At 43.6% G+C, this 19,401-nt stretch overlaps 1 protein-coding gene across 1 annotated transcript in view; it reads left to right on the top strand.

The window, feature by feature from the left end:
* Positions 1–19,401, top strand: part of ARG1 (arginase 1) — a 49,442-nt gene that overhangs the window by 16,180 nt on the left and 13,861 nt on the right. Inside the window, 2 exon segments of the mRNA XM_030196546.1 lie at positions 6,602–6,696; positions 18,575–18,679. Of these exon segments, the coding sequence (XP_030052406.1) occupies positions 6,602–6,696; positions 18,575–18,679 (200 nt within the window).

Consider the following 19,401-nt stretch of genomic DNA (forward strand, 5'->3'; position numbering starts at 1 on the left):
AGGCAGAGGGAGAGCAGACACAGGTGGGTGGAAGCAAAGCAATCAGGGAGCCTGGAAGCGAGGCAGAGAGAGAACAGACACGTGCATGGAAGCAAAGCAATTAAGGAGCCTGCAACCACCACTCTCTGAACAAACCCAGAGAAGAACTACACACCCATGGCTCAGGGCAGTGCCAGTCAAGTGTGCATGTCGACGGGACCGTGCGCAGCCCAAGGACGCCGCTTGCGTTGAGGTAGGGAACATGACAGCATGTCTTATGGTGTGAATGATTTGAGGTTGTCTGTCTGTCCATACTGGTTTCATAGGCAGGGAGTAGCAGTGGGTAGGTGAGTGAGTAAACTGAGAACATAAGTTCAGATGGGGCTAAGCTACTGAAAAAATGGAGCAGCTGGACTATTGAGGAGCTTATGCTCCAAACTGAAAAGGCACCATTAAAATGGCCAGTGGAGATCTGAGGCCTCCATGGATGAAGAAGAGGAAATGATGAAGAACAAACAAGAGGCAAAAGGATCCGCACCAAACAAAGCACAAGGGCATAGCAGATCAACAAACTAGAAAAATTAAAGTTCAGTTTATGAAATAATTGCAACACTTGGAAAAAATCTAAACAATCACACCTAACGTGGCCATACGTCGCCAATCAGACTGCATCGGGGGTCAAAAACTTTGCATCAATTGGATCAATGTGATTCCTTTGATACATACACAGATTTCTGATTGGCAAATTTTCAATCACTAAAAGTGGGTACGAGAAGTTTGTAGCTTTTCATCCACTTGTACTTTAATCCCTGATGCAGCCTGATTGGTGCAACACGTCCATGTTGAGTGTGATTGTTGAGATCTGGTTAACTGGCAATGCGGCAGTTACAGTATCATGGTAACAGTAAACTTGGGGCCGGTGGTGCTCAGTGTTTTGGTGACCGCCTTTGGCATTATGCCAGAAAATTCAATGCTGGGCATGTCCAGGCTTCAACACTGAATTTTCAGGATTGTGGAGCCGGCTAAAGCATAGCCAGTTAAGTGCGATAGTCAGCACTTAATCGGCTAATAGGCACTGCATAAAAATGGGACTGACTATTATGCAGTCCTATTTATGCAGTTACCTTGGCCAGTTAAGTGCTGAACATTGGCACTTAACTGGCCGAATGCCAACTCCCTCCCTGGAATGTCCCCCAAAATAGCCAGTTTTAATTAGGCACTAACTAGACATTTTTCAGCAGCACCAACTGGTTAAGTCAGGGGTGGGCAAACTTGGTCCTTGAGGGCTGCCATCCAGTCAGGTTTTCAGGACTTCCCCAATGAATATTCATGAGATCTATTTGCATGTACTGTCTCCATTGTATGCAAATAGATCTCATGCATATTCATTGGGAAAATCCTGAAAACCTAACTGGGTTGTGGCCCTTGAGGACCAAGGTTGCCCACCCCTGGGTTGCGTGTTCTTTTAGACTTTCATGGCTGGCAGTTAAGTGCCACTGAAAATGACCTGTTAATCCCAAACAGGCAATATAACCAACAAGGAGCCATTTCTTGCTAATTAAATCGCTTTGAATATCGACCCGCTGGTGCCTTAGCAATTAGCTTAGGCAGTTTTGAGGAAATTAGTGTAACATGCAAAGGAACAGGGAATGGGTGAAATACACCTTGTAGATAATGCAACACAGTTAACGCTACCTAAATAGGTAGAGTTAACTGCATTAACTGATTGGTAAATTGTTGAGAATGCTTCCAACAGTTACCAGAGCTCCAAAGCTAAGTTTTCTGCATATCTTACTGCTCTATTGTGGCTAGAATTTGTTTGTACTTCCTGTATATATCTGGTATATTTTGATTCAACAGCTTCTTTGGTGGTTGGGTATACACCCGATTGGGGAAAACAACAATAAAAAACCCCACAAAACAAACCCACAAAAACCCCACTGGTATGCAAACACTGCTTTTCTAGCTCACTGATCACTACACTGTAGTCTCTTGGTTCAGATAGGTTTTGGCTCTTAGCTTATAGATTCAGAGTTACTACTACTACTACTATTTAACATTTCTAGAGCGCTACAAAGTGTACGCAGCGCTGTACAAACACAGAAGAAAGACAGTCCCTGCTCAAAGAGCTTACAATCTAATAGACAAAAAGTAAAGCATTTAAATTTAAAATATTTAAGAGTTATACCCATAATCCCTTCCACCCTGCCCCACATGCAACCACCCCTTGCTATACCTACAGTGGGGGAAATAAGTATTTGATCCCTTGCTGATTTTGTAAGTTTGCCCACTGACAAAGACATGAGCAGCCCATAATTGAAGGGTAGGTTATTGGTAACAGTGAGAGATAGCACATCACAAATTAAATCCGGAAAATCACATTGTGGAAAGTATATGAATTATTTGCATTCTGCAGAGGGAAATAAGTATTTAATCCCTCTGGCAAACAAGACCTAATACTTGGTGGCAAAACCCTTGTTGGCAAGCACAGCGGTCAGACGTCTTCTGTAGTTGATGATGAGGTTTGCACACATGTCAGGAGGAATTTTGGTCCACTCCTCTTTGCAGATCATCTCTAAATCATTAAGAGTTCTGGGCTGTCGCTTGGCAACTCGCAGCTTCAGCTCCCTCCATAAGTTTTCAATGGGATTAAGGTCTGGTGACTGGCTAGGCCACTCCATGACCCTAATGTGCTTCTTCCTGAGCCACTCCTTTGTTGCCTTGGCTGTATGTTTTGGGTCATTGTCGTGCTGGAAGACCCAGCCACGACCCATTTTTAAGGCCCTGGCGGAGGGAAGGAGGTTGTCACTCAGAATTGTACGGTACATGGCCCCATCCATTCTCCCATTGATGCGGTGAAGTAGTCCTGTGCCCTTAGCAGAGAAACACACCCAAAACATAACATTTCCACCTCCATGCTTGACAGTGGGGACGGTGTTCTTTGGGTCATAGGCAGCATTTCTCTTCCTCCAAACACGGCGAGTTGAGTTCATGCCAAAGAGCTCAATTTTTGTCTCATCTGACCACAGCACCTTCTCCCAATCACTCTCGGCATCATCCAGGTGTTCACTGGCAAACTTCAGACGGGCCGTCACATGTGCCTTCCGGAGCAGGGGGACCTTGCGGGCACTGCAGGATTGCAATCCGTTATGTCGTAATGTGTTACCAATGGTTTTCGTGGTGACAGTGGTCCCAGCTGCCTTGAGATCATTGACAAGTTCCCCCCTTGTAGTTGTAGGCTGATTTCTAACCTTCCTCATGATCAAGGATACCCACGAGGTGAGATTTTGCGTGGAGCCCCAGATCTTTGTCGATTGACAGTCATTTTGTACTTCTTCCATTTTCTTACTATGGCACCAACAGTTGTCTCCTTCTCGCCCAGCGTCTTACTGATGGTTTTGTAGCCCATTCCAGCCTTGTGCAGGTGTATGATCTTGTCCCTGACATCCTTAGACAGCTCCTTGCTCTTGGCCATTTTGTAGAGGTTAGAGTCTGACTGATTCACTGAGTCTGTGGACAGGTGTCTTTCATACAGGTGACCATTGCCGACAGCTGTCTGTCATGCAGGTAACGAGTTGATTTGGAGCATCTACCTGGTCTGTAGGGCCAGATCTCTTACTGGTTGGTGGGGGATCAAATACTTATTTCCCTCTGCAGAATGCAAATAAATTCATATACTTTCCACAATGTGATTTTCCGGATTTAATTTGTGATGTGCTATCTCTCACTGTTACCAATAACCTACCCTTCAATTATGGGCTGCTCATGTCTTTGTCAGTGGGCAAACTTACAAAATCAGCAAGGGATCAAATACTTATTTCCCCCACTGTATATAAGAAACCCAATAAACATCTACATTATTCTTCAAGGTCACATTTAGGCAATCTTACTGATTGGTATACTTAATCATATTACATCTGTTTGCAAAATTCCTAGAAAGTAGCAGAGCTTTCATTCAGTGTAATAACTGTGGTTCATTGGTCCTAAGGAAAACCATCTGGAGGTTTAGGGCTTGCCCTGTTTCCAGGGCCAGCGTTAGTGGGGGGGGGGGGGGGGGAACAGCCAAGCAGGGCAACTGCCCTGGGCCCCACAGCTCCAGAGGGCCCTGTGGTCCAGGCATCTCTTCTCCTCCCCACCACAGTCCATCTCTTCCCTTCCCAATCTTCTTTAAAAATTTCTCAGAGGGGCCCTGGCATGGCAGCCATTCTCACAAGCTGCCTGCAGCTGCCCCAAAGCTTTCCCTCTCTGCCACAATCGCCCCCCTCTGATGCAATTTCCTGTTTCCACCTGGGCGGATCGCGGCAGACAGAGAAATCTTTGGGGCGGAAGAGGCAGCTTGTGAGGATGGCTGCTGCGCCGGGGCCCCTCTGAGAACACTGCATGGTGAGGAGAAAGGAGGGAGATGGACTGTGGTGGGGAGAAGGGGAAGAGATGCCTGGACCACTTGTAGCAAAGCAGTGGGGAAGATCGGGGACAGAGGGGATCAGGGGTCCCCTCCTTAATTTCTGCCCTGGGCCTCACCATGTCTAAAACTGGCCCTGCCTGTTTCCACCTATAAGAGAGGAGATCAACAGATTCAAACAAGAATTGGTTACCATTAAAGAAGCTTTCAGGGCTACGCAGTATCCAGCCTACTTACCAGGCACAAATGGGTCACAGACATAAAGGCATCCACCCTCCCAGTTGTTGTCTCTGTACAATTCTTTTGCTGCACCAGAGCATTATGATAGTCATAAATAAGAGCTGAGGTGGAGCCAGAGACAAAGAACATAATTCATTGCAAACATCAACCACAAAACACTGACATAAATAGTTCAAAACAGAACATTCTTATTGCTATGTGACTCCATTATCAGAGACATTAACTTAGGAGCACAGTCCATGGATCCTAAAAAGGTTAAATGCCTTCTAGGATCTTCTGCCAGTAGGAATACCAACCAAATACTGACTGTGACTGGAGAAGAGAGAAAGGATTCTAACACTGATATTGCAATCCACCTGGGGACAAATGAACTCGCCAACAATAGCACACTTGGAGCACAGATAGCTTTCCAGAAGCTAGGGGAGGGACTAAAGTCTTTGGTTCAGACTAGCTTTTTCCAAAGTACTACAGGCCTATGGAAAGGGAGAGGAAAGACTACTTAATACAGAAAAGTTCAATAAGAAGGTTTTAGAAGGATGGTACAATATATGGAAAAACAAAAATCTCTATTGTAATGATGGGTTACATCTTTCTACGGAAGTAAGAAAAACAGGAAAACACCTCTACAAGAATCTAAAGGCAGCAAACAAAACAAAAAAAAAAGTAGAGAAGACAACCAAAGTAACAGCTCTGGGAGTATATGCAAAAAGATCCCCCACAGGTAGCTGTCCAGGAGAAAACCTTTATTGGCACCAGTATAGATCCAACACGGGACCATGAGTGTTGGGAATCGCTGCAGGTTTATTTGATTGTACCAATACCCAACACTCACCAGTGTTTCTACGACCCCTGGGGCAGGTGGGTTTGTCCCGCCAAAACACGGTCCCGTTTCGGGTCTATACTGGTGCCAATAAAGGTTTTCTCCTGCACAGCTACCTGTGTGGGATCTTTTTGCATATACTCCCAGAGCTGTTACTTTGGTTGTCTTCTCTACTTTTGCTTTCCTTCATCTTTCTGTGACAGGAAAAGGGATCCTTGGGGAGACATTCAGACAGTACGTTTCTAGGCATTTAAACTAAGGGATGGGGGTGATAAGAGGAATCAGGGGAATTTTTTTTTGGTACCTCGCGCTTTCCCACTCATGGCAGGCTCAATGCAGCTTAGGTACTTATTTGTACCTGGGGCAATGGAGGGTTAAGTGACTTGCCCAGAGTCACAAGGCGCTGCCTGTGCCCGCAGTGGGAATTGAACCCAGTTCCCCAGGACCAAAGTCCACCACTCTAACCACTAGGCCACTCCTCCAACAACTTCCAATAAAAGCAAAATAATTTTTACAAGGAAGGTGCTAAAGTGGTTTCAGTTTCTGTTCTTACAAATCATTTCAGCTAGAGGAAATGAGAGTTCTGAAATTACTGCTGTCAAAGGTTCTCAGACTCTTATGTTCTTTGTGCAAACAATGAGATCTACTTTATAATGATGAATGGTTCTTTAAATTTTTGTACACAGAAAATAAAGTTAAGTAAATCATAGTTATACGGGGGTAAATGACCTATGGAAGCCAGAATAAACCAAAAGAGGTGGCGATCTGCAACACCAGCAGTGCAGCAAAACACAGAGCAGACCACCAATATGAAGAACAAAATGGTTTATTAATAATCAAACACCAAACGTAGCCACATTTCACCCAAGCAACATGTCAAGGGAGAAATTGCAGACATAAACATCTCAAAATCTTATATTTACAACACAGCCTTTGCTTGAAGGTAGGGGAGGGGGAACTATATTGAAAAGGGAAAAAAAAGGTGGTTGAATTATTCTATAGTTCTTTGTAACCACTCATAATAGAATTGTATCAGCAATGATCTATATCAGTCATGTTCAGATTTGTGGTCTATTCTTTTGAATCACCAATAAAAAGTGTTTTTTTAAAGATATTTATAGGAAGTACAGCTATAATTTAGAACTGTGCTTTTCTTTCAGATGCCCAAGGTTCCAGGATTCTCCTGGGTGACACCATGCCTTTCTGCTAAAGACATCGTTTATATTGGACTGCGGGATGTAGACCCTGGTGAACAGTGAGTTCCATCATTTTCTCTGCTTTGCACATTGCACAGATCTCAAACGTTGCCAAGAAAATGTTAGATTCACCATTAAAACCATTAAGACTGCAGCTAAGTTGCAAGTCACCTTTTTTGAGTAAAGCGCACATCTTATTCCGCGGATGATATGACGCTCCTTCATGGTTCATAAGAATCGCACGATTATCGTGTGTGGTTGTAATAAACAAAGACCTATAATCCTTTGATGCACCATTTCCTCAGGTTCATTATAAGTCTTTTCAATGGAGATTTACAACATTGATTTCACAAACTGCAACAAACTGCACCACAGAGAGAACTGTTCTATTTGTCATGTGTAACACCTTACAGCTTTTGCTAGTGATAAAATTCTGTAATTGTGACTGTCTGTGGGAAGCCATGCCTACAGCTGTGGATATTTTCTGACAGTTACCAGCAAATTCTATATATGGTGACTGAAGTTATGCATGCAATTCTGGCCACGCTGCCATGCTGCGCGCATAATTTAATTGATTGAGCCAATCTGTGCCAATAATTGGAACCTACCAAGTGATTGACACTAATTGGCAATAATTAGAATTTACGTGCACTGCTTGCTAAACATATTCTATAAAGTGGTGCACGTAAATTCTGCCTCATGGATCTCAAAAGGGGGTGTGGCCATGGGAGCAGCATGAACAAGTCATGGGTGTTCCTTTAATTTATATGCAGTGTTATAGAATATACCTGCTCCGTGCTTAACTTAGGTGGGGGGCATTTACACCAAGTTTTACTTGGTGTAAACGGCCGCAACTAGATTTAGTCACAGTGGACAGGCCAGAGCTGGATTAAGGCGTAGGCAAACTAGGCACATGCCTTCAGGGCCGTGCCAACACGGTAAGCGGGGTAAGCACTGCAGGAGGGCGCCTGCCTTCAAGGGTGCCACTGTGGTGCTGCCCCGCCTCCCACCTATCTTAAAAAAAATTTTTGGGAAGCCGAGTTGCAGGCAGCGCCTCGCGTCTGCCCGGCTGCTTGTAAAACAAGTAAATCTCTTCTCCTCGTCATCGTCGGGCCTCACTGTGTCCCGCCCTCCTCTGAGGTAACTTCTTATTTCCGCAAGGGTGGGACACAGTGAGGGCCCGACAAGGAGAAGAGATTTACTTGTTTTACAAGCAGGGCAGACGCGAGGCGACCTCAGGTATGAGTTTGAGTCCCCACCACCTGATCCATCGTGGGGTCTGCGCTGGTAACCTGAGCCCCGGTGGCAGGATCGGGTTCTTCTGCCTTCCAGAGCAGCTCCCGGAAAATAGGGATTTATTATTACACTCTGAACAGCTTTCCGCGAGCGATCAGAACTGTTTTAAAAACTGCCATGCAACCCTATGCAACCCCGGCGAAACAGCAAAGTAAATATTTGAAGGTTCACACATTATTTTGGAAGCGAGGGTGCGCTGGGCGCTTTCTGAGGTGCTGTTGTTGGTGCGGGGGACGGGTCATCTGTCAGTCAGCAGAATGATAAATCTATCAGTGTGGGAAAGTTCTAGCCAAGTAAACTTTTGTTTCGTACGTGCAGGACGGTTTGATTTTTCACTGTTGAGACAGAAACCCTCGGGAACTTCGTGACCCCAAAAGTTCCTGAGGTTCCAAAATACAATCTTAGTACCGACAACCTAATTCCTTGAAGGTATGGAAAGTAAGAAAAATGTACTCGCAAATTATTAGCAACTCTCTGCGTTGCACTTTCTTTCATTTTGTCTAGTTAGTACCTGGGCTTTTTCTCATCCTTCTGCCTTCCTTGCAGATCTATAGGAACGCAAGAGTCAACGTTTCAAAATAATTGGGGATGCTAAACTCAATCCCAATAATAAACTAAATCCTAATAATATTAACACAAATGAGTCTTCATAGTCACGATGAGTAAGTTTGATGCATACTGGGGGTGCTACTGCACCTATTGCACCCTCAAAGCTGAGATGCCTATGATGGAGACACAGACCCTGTTCACCCATCTGCAGGAAAAACTCTTTGGTGTCTGTTGAGAAGGTAGGCGTGTCCTGCTGAAATTTTTATTAGCTGAAACAGGACATCTATTTAATAGTTATACTATTACCTTTTTTTTTTTGCGTGATAGAGTAGATTCAGACATTTGTACATATTTGGAATCCATTTGTTCCGAGTATCTGGGGAAAAGAGCTGAGACTGTCCACAAATTTGCAGTATTGAGCTATGCATAGTCTGGTGGTGCCTCAAAGTGGAGGCGCACCGACTGCAGAATAAAAGCATCAAGACTACCTTTCAGGAAATAAATATTGGTGAATTGTATTGGATCTCTCATTCTCCCAAGCACTAATCATCAATCAGACTTTTAGAATACATTCAACCTGATGGTCCTCAGACGATCCACATCTGAGTTCCATACTTAGACAAAAAGAGGAAGTCACCCTTTCAGTTTTTTTTTTTAATTTTGTTGTCACTTTGTCCTGCACTGTTGTAATTCATTTAATGGTTCTGTTTTGTCAGTTTTACGCAAGTTTCAAAAAAGAATCCTTTTTCACACCAGCATTAGCTACCGTGATTAGAATTCACTTCCTCTTTTCTTCATTGTAAGGACCTGACTTATCCATGACAGTTTTCCTATTGGTACACAATCATAAATCATGCCTTTAGAGAAGACACTTCATTGTTGATTCTGCAATTTCTATCACATATTTAGGGGCCCTTTTACTAAAGTATGATGAAATCTGGGCTTAACGCAGGAGTTTCTCACACATGAAGCCCAGATTTAACTGTCACTTTTATTTTATTTTTTTTTATCATATACATTTTATTTCACAAATTAAATGATGTTAAAATCAATGACTCAACACGGCACTGTGTTTCGGCTAGACTACCTGCCTCAGGAGTCTTTGTATATATGATAGTGTCCAAAAGTAGCAAAGAATGCTTCACAAAATAGCAACAAAAGGATGCAGTCTTTAAAAAGACTTATCAAATTGAAAAGGCGCCAAAGTAATGTACTGCTTTGACTGTGGTGCAAATTGCTTAAAACAAAATATCTATCCAGAAAGACACCAAAGCTTTGTACTGCTGTGACTGCTTTGTGAATCGCTGAACCGAAAAAAATAAGACTTTTTATATTTCAACGGTTTTTATTGATGATGTACCACGTCAAACAAAACCAATAAAGTCAAACATTTTGTAAACATTCAGTCATGTCATAATTGTACATGTGCATCTAGTCTAACATCATCATCATTATTTTACATCCTTTCCTCCCCTTCCCCCCCCCCCCCCCAAACCTCCCCTTTATTTTACTCCTTTACCTTTATCTACTTATTTCATGGTAATTATACTAGCAATATCTATTACAGGTCTTAACCGGTCCAAAATCCGGAGCAAATATCTGGTGGATGTCTCACTATCTAGGACGTATCCAATTTGTTAAGCACTGCACTTCTAGCCTTGTGGGAGATATTTTGTAAATATTTAGACCATATATTAACAAAGATCTTTCTTTTCTTTGGGTTACCGTAAGCCTCCCTGGCCTCCCAGAGCATTAGCTCATGGAACCTATTTCTCCAGTACCAAAAGGAGGGTGGCTCAACCTGCAGCCAGTGTCTGAGTATACATTTTTTCCCCACTGCATGGGCCTTACACAAGAATATTAACTGTAACTTTTATAGGCCTTTTTTTTTTTAAATAAATATTTGCAGGTCATGCACTAATGTTCCCATTTGCTAATGCATATCAGTTTAGTTGGAAGTAGCAGATAAGTGGAACTAGATTTTTGGAACTACTAGTGTGTATGATATATTTACATACACTTTTGATAGTTTGTACCCCTGACGCAGCCTGAGGGCGAAACGTGGCCACGTCGGGTATTGTTCCAATAAATGCATTTGATTCCACTGCTTTGTTGTTTTTTATCTTTTTTTTTTAAATAAATATTTGCAGGTCATGCACTAATGTTCCCATTAGCACACGATACCTACACAAAAATTAATATGGGAGAACTTACCACCTCCTATTTAGGAGGCACTTTGTGTTATCCAGTTAGCACTAATCATAACATAACGACAGCTAATGCTCACTCTCTGTACATCAAAACGTGGCTAGTTTAAAAAAACTATATACCAGTCCCCTGTAAATTCTAACAAGTATCTCATTCAAAGTTGGGTCCGGTGATTGGTACTATTGAAGCAAAGATCTTCACACTATTTTGGAGTTTTCTACTACTCAAACATATAGAAAAACAGTGTCTTAACCATTCTCATATTCTCATGTTTTTCAAAGGCAACCTCAGCGGCGCTCATTACCAGAAATTTAGATTTGGCAATGTAACTAGCGCCCACTTCTTCATTGGTTCAGCCAATTTATTTGCTTTTAAATTTCACACTCTTTTTATATTTTTATCAGTTTAGTTACTTATCTTTAGTGTGTGGATTTGCAGTTGAACCCTTTGGTCTGATCACTAAAGATAAGTAACTAAACTGATAAAAATATAAAAAGAGTGTGAAACTTAAAAGCAAATAAATTGGCTGAACCAATGAAGAAGTGGGCGCTAGTTACATTGCCAAATCTAAATTTCTGGTAATGAGCGCCGCTGAGGTTGCCTTTGAAAAACATGAGAATATGAGAATGGTTAAGACACTGTTTTTCTATATGTTTGAGTAGTAGAAAACTCCAAAATAGTGTGAAGATCTTTGCTTCAATAGTACCAATCACCGGACCCAACTTTGAATGAGATACTTGTCACTCTCTGTACATGACATGTCCCCTGAAAACATTTTTTTTAAATAGGCAACTCACTGGTTACTGCGTGCTAACAGGCAAACTACTGCAAAATGCATTAAAGCTTACCCAGTGGTAATTGGGCAGTGCAATGCACAGCCCGGTTATCATCGGGTTAGTGTGGGAGCCCCTACCGCCTCCTAAATGAGAAGCAGTAAGGGCCCCCCCCCAGGAAATGGCCGCTTGGCAAGTATATACTTACTACACAGTCATTTCTGTTTTTACAGAAGAATCCTGCTGTGGTAAAAGGGGCCTCGGCACATGGCAAATCCACGCACTGAGGGCAACGCAGGGCCCCTTTTACTCCAGTGTAGTAAAAGAGCCCCTTAATGCAGGGTTAATGTATGAGAATGGCAGAGAGAGAGAGAGAACAAAGAGATGCTGGATGGAAGGAAGACAGTGAAAAGAAGATGAGGAAAGCAGAAACCAGAGACAACAAACTGTAAATAGCAGCAGAATCAGGTACTGGGCCAGCATGATCAGAAAAACAGTCACCAGACAACAAAGGTAGAAAAAAATCATTTTATTTTCATTATAGTGTTTGGAATATGTCCACTTTGATAATCGGGTGCTCAACGTTAAAAGTTTATATTTATTTACTTATTTATGGTATTTTATGCTAGATGGGGGGGGGGGGGGGGGCGCCAACTGATAGTCTGCAGGGGGGCGCCAGAGACCCTAGGCACGGCCCTGCATGCCTTGGGCCCAAACGTTTAGGGAGGCCCTGTCAAATGTGCTCAGGAGGCTAAGATTGCCAAGTGCCTAGATTTTTTCAGGATTCTAAACATTTGTAAATTACCTGTCTCAAAGCCAGAAGGATAGCTAAATGTGTGGATATTTTCAGGGCTGCTGAGAAGGGGGAGGGGCAAGATTCCCTCGTGCCTGGCCTCCAAGGGGGGCCCGGCACCAGGGTCTGTCTCTCTCTTGTCTATGTGTGGGGACCTGGATGATTGTTGGGTCTTGGCACAGAGCAGGAGAGTTAGACCAAGGGACAGATGCAGGATGGTAAGGGGTTGGGGGTGGCAGCTGCTGCCTGAGTGGTATGGGAAGTGCGGGGCGAGCAGCTTTGTCTTTCTGCGGCCCTGGATATTTTTCAGAGTTCAGCCCAAAACTACATCTCTCCTTTCTCCCCCCTTCCAGTGCACAGGCTGTGGTAGGATCCAGCCAATGGGAAGGCTTCTAGTCACAGGAAAGCGGGGCTGACTGAGCTGCAAGGGCCTTGGGTGGGGGGAGCTGAGCCATGGACAGGGTGTTTGGAGAAAACCAGTGGAAAATATTATTGGAAAGGAGTAGGACTGAAGAATGAGGAAAAGAGTGAAGGGCCTGCTCTCAGTTGAGGAACAGAGCTGGCAGCAAATGCCAGAATTTTACATAATGGTGGGCCGATCTGTGGTGTGGAGGCACTGCCTGAATGAGCCCAAGAGCAACAGGACAGCAGCTTGCTAGAAAGTGCATGCTTGCATTTATGCATGTTTGTGTGTCTCAGGTGAGGATAGTCATATAAATTAAGCTTCCCTTTGAAAATCTGGGCTGGAATGGAGACGTTCACTGCTACAAATATACCTGTGCACATATTAAGTGCACAGGGAATTTACTGAGGCAAATTCCTGTGGACATTTTGCCTCCATTCTGCCTATAGCCTTTCAGAGAACTGTCAAATAAATAAGGCACTGCTCTACAAATAATATCTTAGATACAACACAAATAAAGTAAGAGGACTAACTGGGAGTGACTCTAAAACACCTTCGTGTATTGATTATCAGGGGAGAGTCTCATACGATTCTCACGGCCAGTTTCACTTCACCTGTAAGGTGCACCTCTGCTCGTGTTTGTTTTAATCACAGACTCATCCCCCACCCTTCCTAAATGTGTAGAACTTAATTGTTCAACATTTAATATTTTCACTCATTCACGGCAATAACTATGTGTTGCTTATAACTCATATATTCATATATCTGCCCCACACATTTATGCTAATAACACTGGTGGCTTAATGGCAGTGGCGTTCCTATGGGGGGGGGCGGTGGGTGCGGTCCGCCCCATGTGCACACCGCTGGGGGGGTGCCTCGCGCCTGTCGGCGCTGCTCATTCCGTGCTCTCTCTGCCCCAGAACAGGTTACTTCCTGTTCTGGGGCAGAGGGAGCATGGAACAAGCGAAGCAGAGAGGCACGCGGCACCCCCCCCCCCCCCAGCAGGTAAAAATGCACCCGGGGGGGGGGAGGCACTGCACCCGGGGGCGCATCGGCGATCTTCCCTGGGTGTCAGCCGCCCTAGGAACGCCACTGCTTAATGGCACTTATCTATGTATGCCGGTGTGCTCATAATCCCCGACAGGTGCCTGTTTCGCTGTCCAAGCGTTGTCAAGGGGGAGTCATAGCACTGGACCTGCAAAAACACAATAAAAGCTCATTAGCCAACTTCTCCTCCCACTTAAAAGTTCCCTTGGCTCTCAGTCTTACCATCTTACTGCCTCCTTGCTACCATACGCCAGGGGAATAACCATGGCGGCGTCTTATTTATAGTAACTACACCAGAAACAGCTGATAGTAATGCATGCTTCCGGCCGGGTATCTTCATCTACATTAAATAAAACACCCCCAATGTATGTATGTATTCAACCCATTAGGTTCAAGAGTATTTAAATGGTAAATCCAAAAAGTTTCTCGCTGTAACAATTTTGTATTGTGATCGCCACCCCTTGATGTTGGACAAATCTGATCACCATACATCGTAGGGCATCCACAGTATGGCCGTTTTGCACACAATGCTGGACCAATGGGGCTTCTAAATTATGTGCCGTAATACGTGAACGGTGTTCCGTCATTGTTGCATGGAGCGATCTGCTCGATTTACCTATGTAGACCTTATTGCATGGGCAAAGTATATAATATATGATTCCCAAAGTACGGCATGTGGTATGGCGTCTTAACTTACAGAGCCGACCATTGTGTGTAAAACTTGTTGCCTCCTGCGTCAAAGCACAAGTTCTACAATGTGCCCTGTTGCATCTAAAATGGCCTACTGCTGATTCTGGAGTAGCTGCTTCCACTTCTGGTAACTGCGCCGGACTTAGTATTTCTTTCAAATTTTTGGCAAGTGAAGGTGGTATTCGGCAAACAGGGGGTGTGACTTCATCACATCCCAATGTTGCCTAATGATGCCTGCTGCTGAGTCCCCTCCCGGGGCAAATCTCATGACAAATGTCATCATGGGATCCTTCTGATCTTCACGTTGCTTTCCTTGTAATAGGAGATCCCTGTTGTTGTATTTTGCTCTACAATAAGCCCGCTCCAGTATTCTTTGGGGATATTTTCTGTGTATCAACCTGTCACAAAATTGCTGGGCATGTATCTTGTAATCCTCAGCTGTTGTGCAGATCCGCCTGAAGCGGAGAAATTGTGAGAAAGGGAGACTGTCAAGCAACGCCCTTGGATGGCAGCTACCATATTCCAGGAACGTGTTCTTATCTGTTGGTTTGGTAAATAACTTGGTGATAAACATATGATGAGTCAATTGAATTTCCACAGCCAAAAAATGTATTAAGGTATGTGACCAAGATTAAAACAAACACGAGCAGAGGTGCACCTTACAGGTGAAGTGAAACTGGCCGTGATAATCGTATGAGACTCTCCCCTGATAATCAATATACAAAGGCGTTTTAGAGTCACCCCCAGTTAGTCCTTTACTTTTTTTTGTGTTATATCCTTTCAGAAGCATCAAAAAAAGCTAAATATTTTATGTTTAAACGATTTTTATTGGTACTGCAGCAGCATAAACAATGTCATACAGGACTCTGCTTATAACATACATCAAACCGTGATGTAACTATACAACAAGTTGCTAACTAACATACAACATTGTAGAAGTTTGTATTTTAACATTTTTATTATTTTCCATCGGTTGTACCTATCCTCCCCCCCCCCCCCCCCCCGAACTGGAGAAATTATTCATTAATAGCCAGTGGAGTTCACCCTGCATTTAAAAGTAAACTGCGACCTCTGTGGCTTAGGCTTCGCAGATAAGGGCCCCAAATAGCCAAAAATGTGACTCTCTTTTTCTTTGAGAACCTGGATTCTCCAGCCTCCCAGGATACCAGCTGATGTAACTGATTTCTCCAATGCCAGTATGCTGGAGGATCCTTGACCGTCCAATATTGTAAGATGCATTTCCTGGCCAATAAACTCATCTTACGAAGCAGTAGAGTTTCAAATCGATTCTGACCTCTAAATGACCCCAGGGTATCTAAGAGCAGTTGTTCAGCTGTCCCCAGAATCCGAAGCCCCAGCCGCTCCTCCCAAAAGCCTCGGACCTGCGTCCAAAACCTTTTCAAGGTTGGGCAGCTCCAAAACATATGCAGCATTGTACCAGGGTTCTTTCCATATTTGAGACAATCTGGATTGCGATCCCCTCCCATATGTGCTAATTGAGCTGTAGTTACATATCCCCTGTGAATACAGCGATAGGCACATTCTCTCAAGCGAGCATCTGATACTAACAGGGGTATACGTGCTATCGATTTAGTGATTTAGTGAGGCTCATTCTGCCTCGCCTCACCCTATGCTTGGAACAACCTTCCTGAACCCTTACGCCAAGCACCCTCCCTGCCCGTCTTCAAGTCTTTGCTTAAAGCCCACCTCTTCAATGCTGCGTTCGGCACCTAACCCTTACCGTTCAGTGAATCCAGACTGCCCCAATTTGACTGCCCCTACCGGACCGACCGTTCACTTGTCTATTAGATTGTAAGCTCTTTGAGCAGGGACTGTCTCTCTTTGTTAAATTGTACAACGCTGCGTAACCCTAGTAGCGCTCTAGAAATGTTAAGTAGTAGTAGTAGTAGTAGTGATATCCCATGATGATACTACAAATCCCAATTCCTTTTCCCAGGCCCTTTTCAAAAGACTATAATCCCTGGGGGGCCGCCATCCTGATACTGTTTTATGAAGCAAGGATATTGTGAGCTCACCCTCTCCTAGAGAGTAAAAGAAATCCCGTACTTTATCCCCCAGCAAGCTAAATATTTTATTTTGCCTTTTCTATTTGTGAACTTTTTCACATATAAAACTTTGTAAATGTATATCTTGGACACATAGTCCTTAAATCTTAGTCTTTCAGGAAGTCCATCCTTGAAATCTCTGGTTTGTATCAGAGGCAATAGAGAGGGTGAAAATGACTTGTCCTGCTTCCCTGTTCTCAGCCCACTGCTGCAGAGCTGCCAAGTTACCCGGCTCCAGGAGGGAGACATCTTGGCCACTCCTGGTTTTTTTTTTTTTTTTACTTATATTGAAGTGTTCTATTTGTAGTCCTTGCTACTGCCAACTGAAATCAGGACTGCAGGTTCCATAATGTACCAGGATAGGGTTGCAGAAATCCAAGACTGGCTCAGAATTTCCCTCTTAGAACTGTGTAACATGGCAGCTCTCCAGCTCTAACCATTAAGCCTCTCCATTCAAAGCACGGACTTGCATAGCCCCCATGGTCACTCATAAACTATTACGCCATCATACCCACGTTTCCCTGCTACTTCTGGAGAGGTGAAATGATGGTGGGGTAGGGGGCCCCTCACAAATACATGTTTACCTAGGGCCCAACATAGTGTTAATCCAGCCCTGCTCTTCCCTATTAAGAGGGCTGGCCATTTAATCCTACCTCTCTGTTTTTTATCCTTTAACCAGTTCTCAATCAGGACATTGGCTTCTGTATCATGAACTTGCTAATTTCCTCAGAGGTGCTTTATCAAAGGCTTTCTGAAAATTCAGATACTCTGTGGTGCTTATTTTAGAAGTGCTATTCATGTTTAGATGCCCATAAACAAGCATTTAGACGTTCACAGTGCATGAATGTGTAAATAAGGCAAAGGAGTGTGCTCTGGACATGTTGAAGGTAGGACTACGGTATATCCAAAAAACAGGAGGGGAATGAACGTCTATGACCAGAAAGGTGGACATTGGGATTTAGACCTGCTACCCAGGACATCCAGGCATCAGAAAAGTGCTCAAATTGAGCAGTGCTCCACTGGAAGGATTAGGGGAACTCACCTTAATACCCAACAGAAAGGTGTCTCCCTTGAAAGTAAAATTAGCAAGGATATTGTGTATGTCAACTTTAAGGAAAAATAAACATTTATACTTATAAAATGGCTGACCTAAGTGTTTATGTTGCTATTTCATAAGGCAGATGTTTATCTTTAAATCATTGAACAACGAAGTTCCCATCACTTTTGCCAGCTCCTTGAGAATCTGTCGCTGCTCTCGAACCTTGCAGTCTGCTGCTAAATTACTGCTTGATATTCCTCCTTTTCAACATATCAAATTAACAGAGTATTGTTCTATATTTTGTGTTGAGGGGTGAAACAATGGAATTTCTTACGTTTTAGTTTACGTAATATTATCTCGCTTCTTCAATTTTGTAAACACTTGAAAACACATCTTTTTACTCAAGCGTTTGCTGCTATTTAGAGATACGTTCAATGAGATGCTGATGTGAGCTGTTTTATCACTGCTTTTTGAGCTGACTGGAGTCCATTTTATTTTTCATGTATTGATTATGTACATAATGTTACTATTTGCCTAGAGTTGTAGGATAGTGTGGAACGTTTTATCCTTATTCTACTGCTAAATTCATGTGTTGTATCTTTTAACTTTTGTAATTCATGGAAGCCACATTGTGCCTGCATTTGTGGGAAAATGTGGGTTAGAAATGAACTGTAAATAAATAAATAAATAATAAATAAATAAATAAATAACATGAATTGCTAAATAAATGTTCCTGCGCACCCCCCCCCCCGGGTGCAGCGCGGCTGTGGGCTCCGCTGGCTCCCTGCTCCCTCTGCCCCGGAACAGGAAGTAACCTGTTCTGGGGCAGAGGGAGCAGGGAACCAGCGGAGCCAACAGGCACGCGGCTGCTCTCTGCACCCCTCAAACAGCATGCACCCAGGGCGGACCGCACCCACCACCCCGCCCTCAGTACGCCACTGGTCTCTACTATTTCGCCAATTGATCAAGGGTTATTCATATGGACTTGATAAATTAGGTTTTCAGTGTCTATGTAATACCAAAATTGATTGTTATAAGTAATAAAATTAATTATATAATTATGTGTTTTACAGCTATATTTTGAAGACTTTAGGTATTAAATTCTATGCAATGCGAGAGGTAGATCAACTTGGAATTGTCAAAGTAATGGAGGAAACTCTTAAGTATTTGGTGGGCAAGTAAGTAAACAAAACACTGTACAAATTTTAGCTATGTGTATAAAGTATTTTACTCAGATTAACATTATTTAATGTAGCTGCTAGGGATGTGCATTAATTTCAATGGATATTTCCCATGTCATTTGCCCTAAATGACAAAAACCCCTCCCCCCTGAAAATATGGGGTTTTCCTGTATTGTAAATAATGCACACTTCTGGAGTGAGCCATAGTCAGGAATAAAGTGCACTCTTTCTGAAGAGTGCACATAAAATGATCCAGTCACAATATTCAGCAGTCAGCATTCTGTGAAATGCTGGTCTCCGTCAGCTGAATTATGCTGGGATATTCAGCCTGCTTGGAATTACCTAGGTACCGTGTTTCCCCGAATATAAGACACTGTCTTATATTAATTTTTCCTCCCCAAGACCCGCTAGGTCTTATTTTCAGGGGAGGTCTTATTTTTTTTCGAGGAAACATCGGGGTCGCCACCCCCACCCGCCCTCCGTCGCTCCCAACCTGAAACGCCTCCTTTCACCTTCCTTCGCAAGTTCGGAGCAAGCAGCAGCAGGGCAGACCTCTCCTTCCTTCTGTGCCCCGCCTTCGCCTGACGTTACGTTATGTCAGGCGAGGGCGGGACACGGAAGGAAGGAGTGGCCTGCCCTGCTGCTCCTTGCTCCGAACTTGCGAAGGAAGGTGAAAGGAGGTGTTTCAGGTACCGGTAGTTCCGGGAGCGATGGAGGGC

The sequence above is a fragment of the Microcaecilia unicolor genome, chromosome 3 (genome assembly GCF_901765095.1).
Source record: "Microcaecilia unicolor chromosome 3, aMicUni1.1, whole genome shotgun sequence".
NCBI lineage: Eukaryota > Metazoa > Chordata > Amphibia > Gymnophiona > Siphonopidae > Microcaecilia > Microcaecilia unicolor.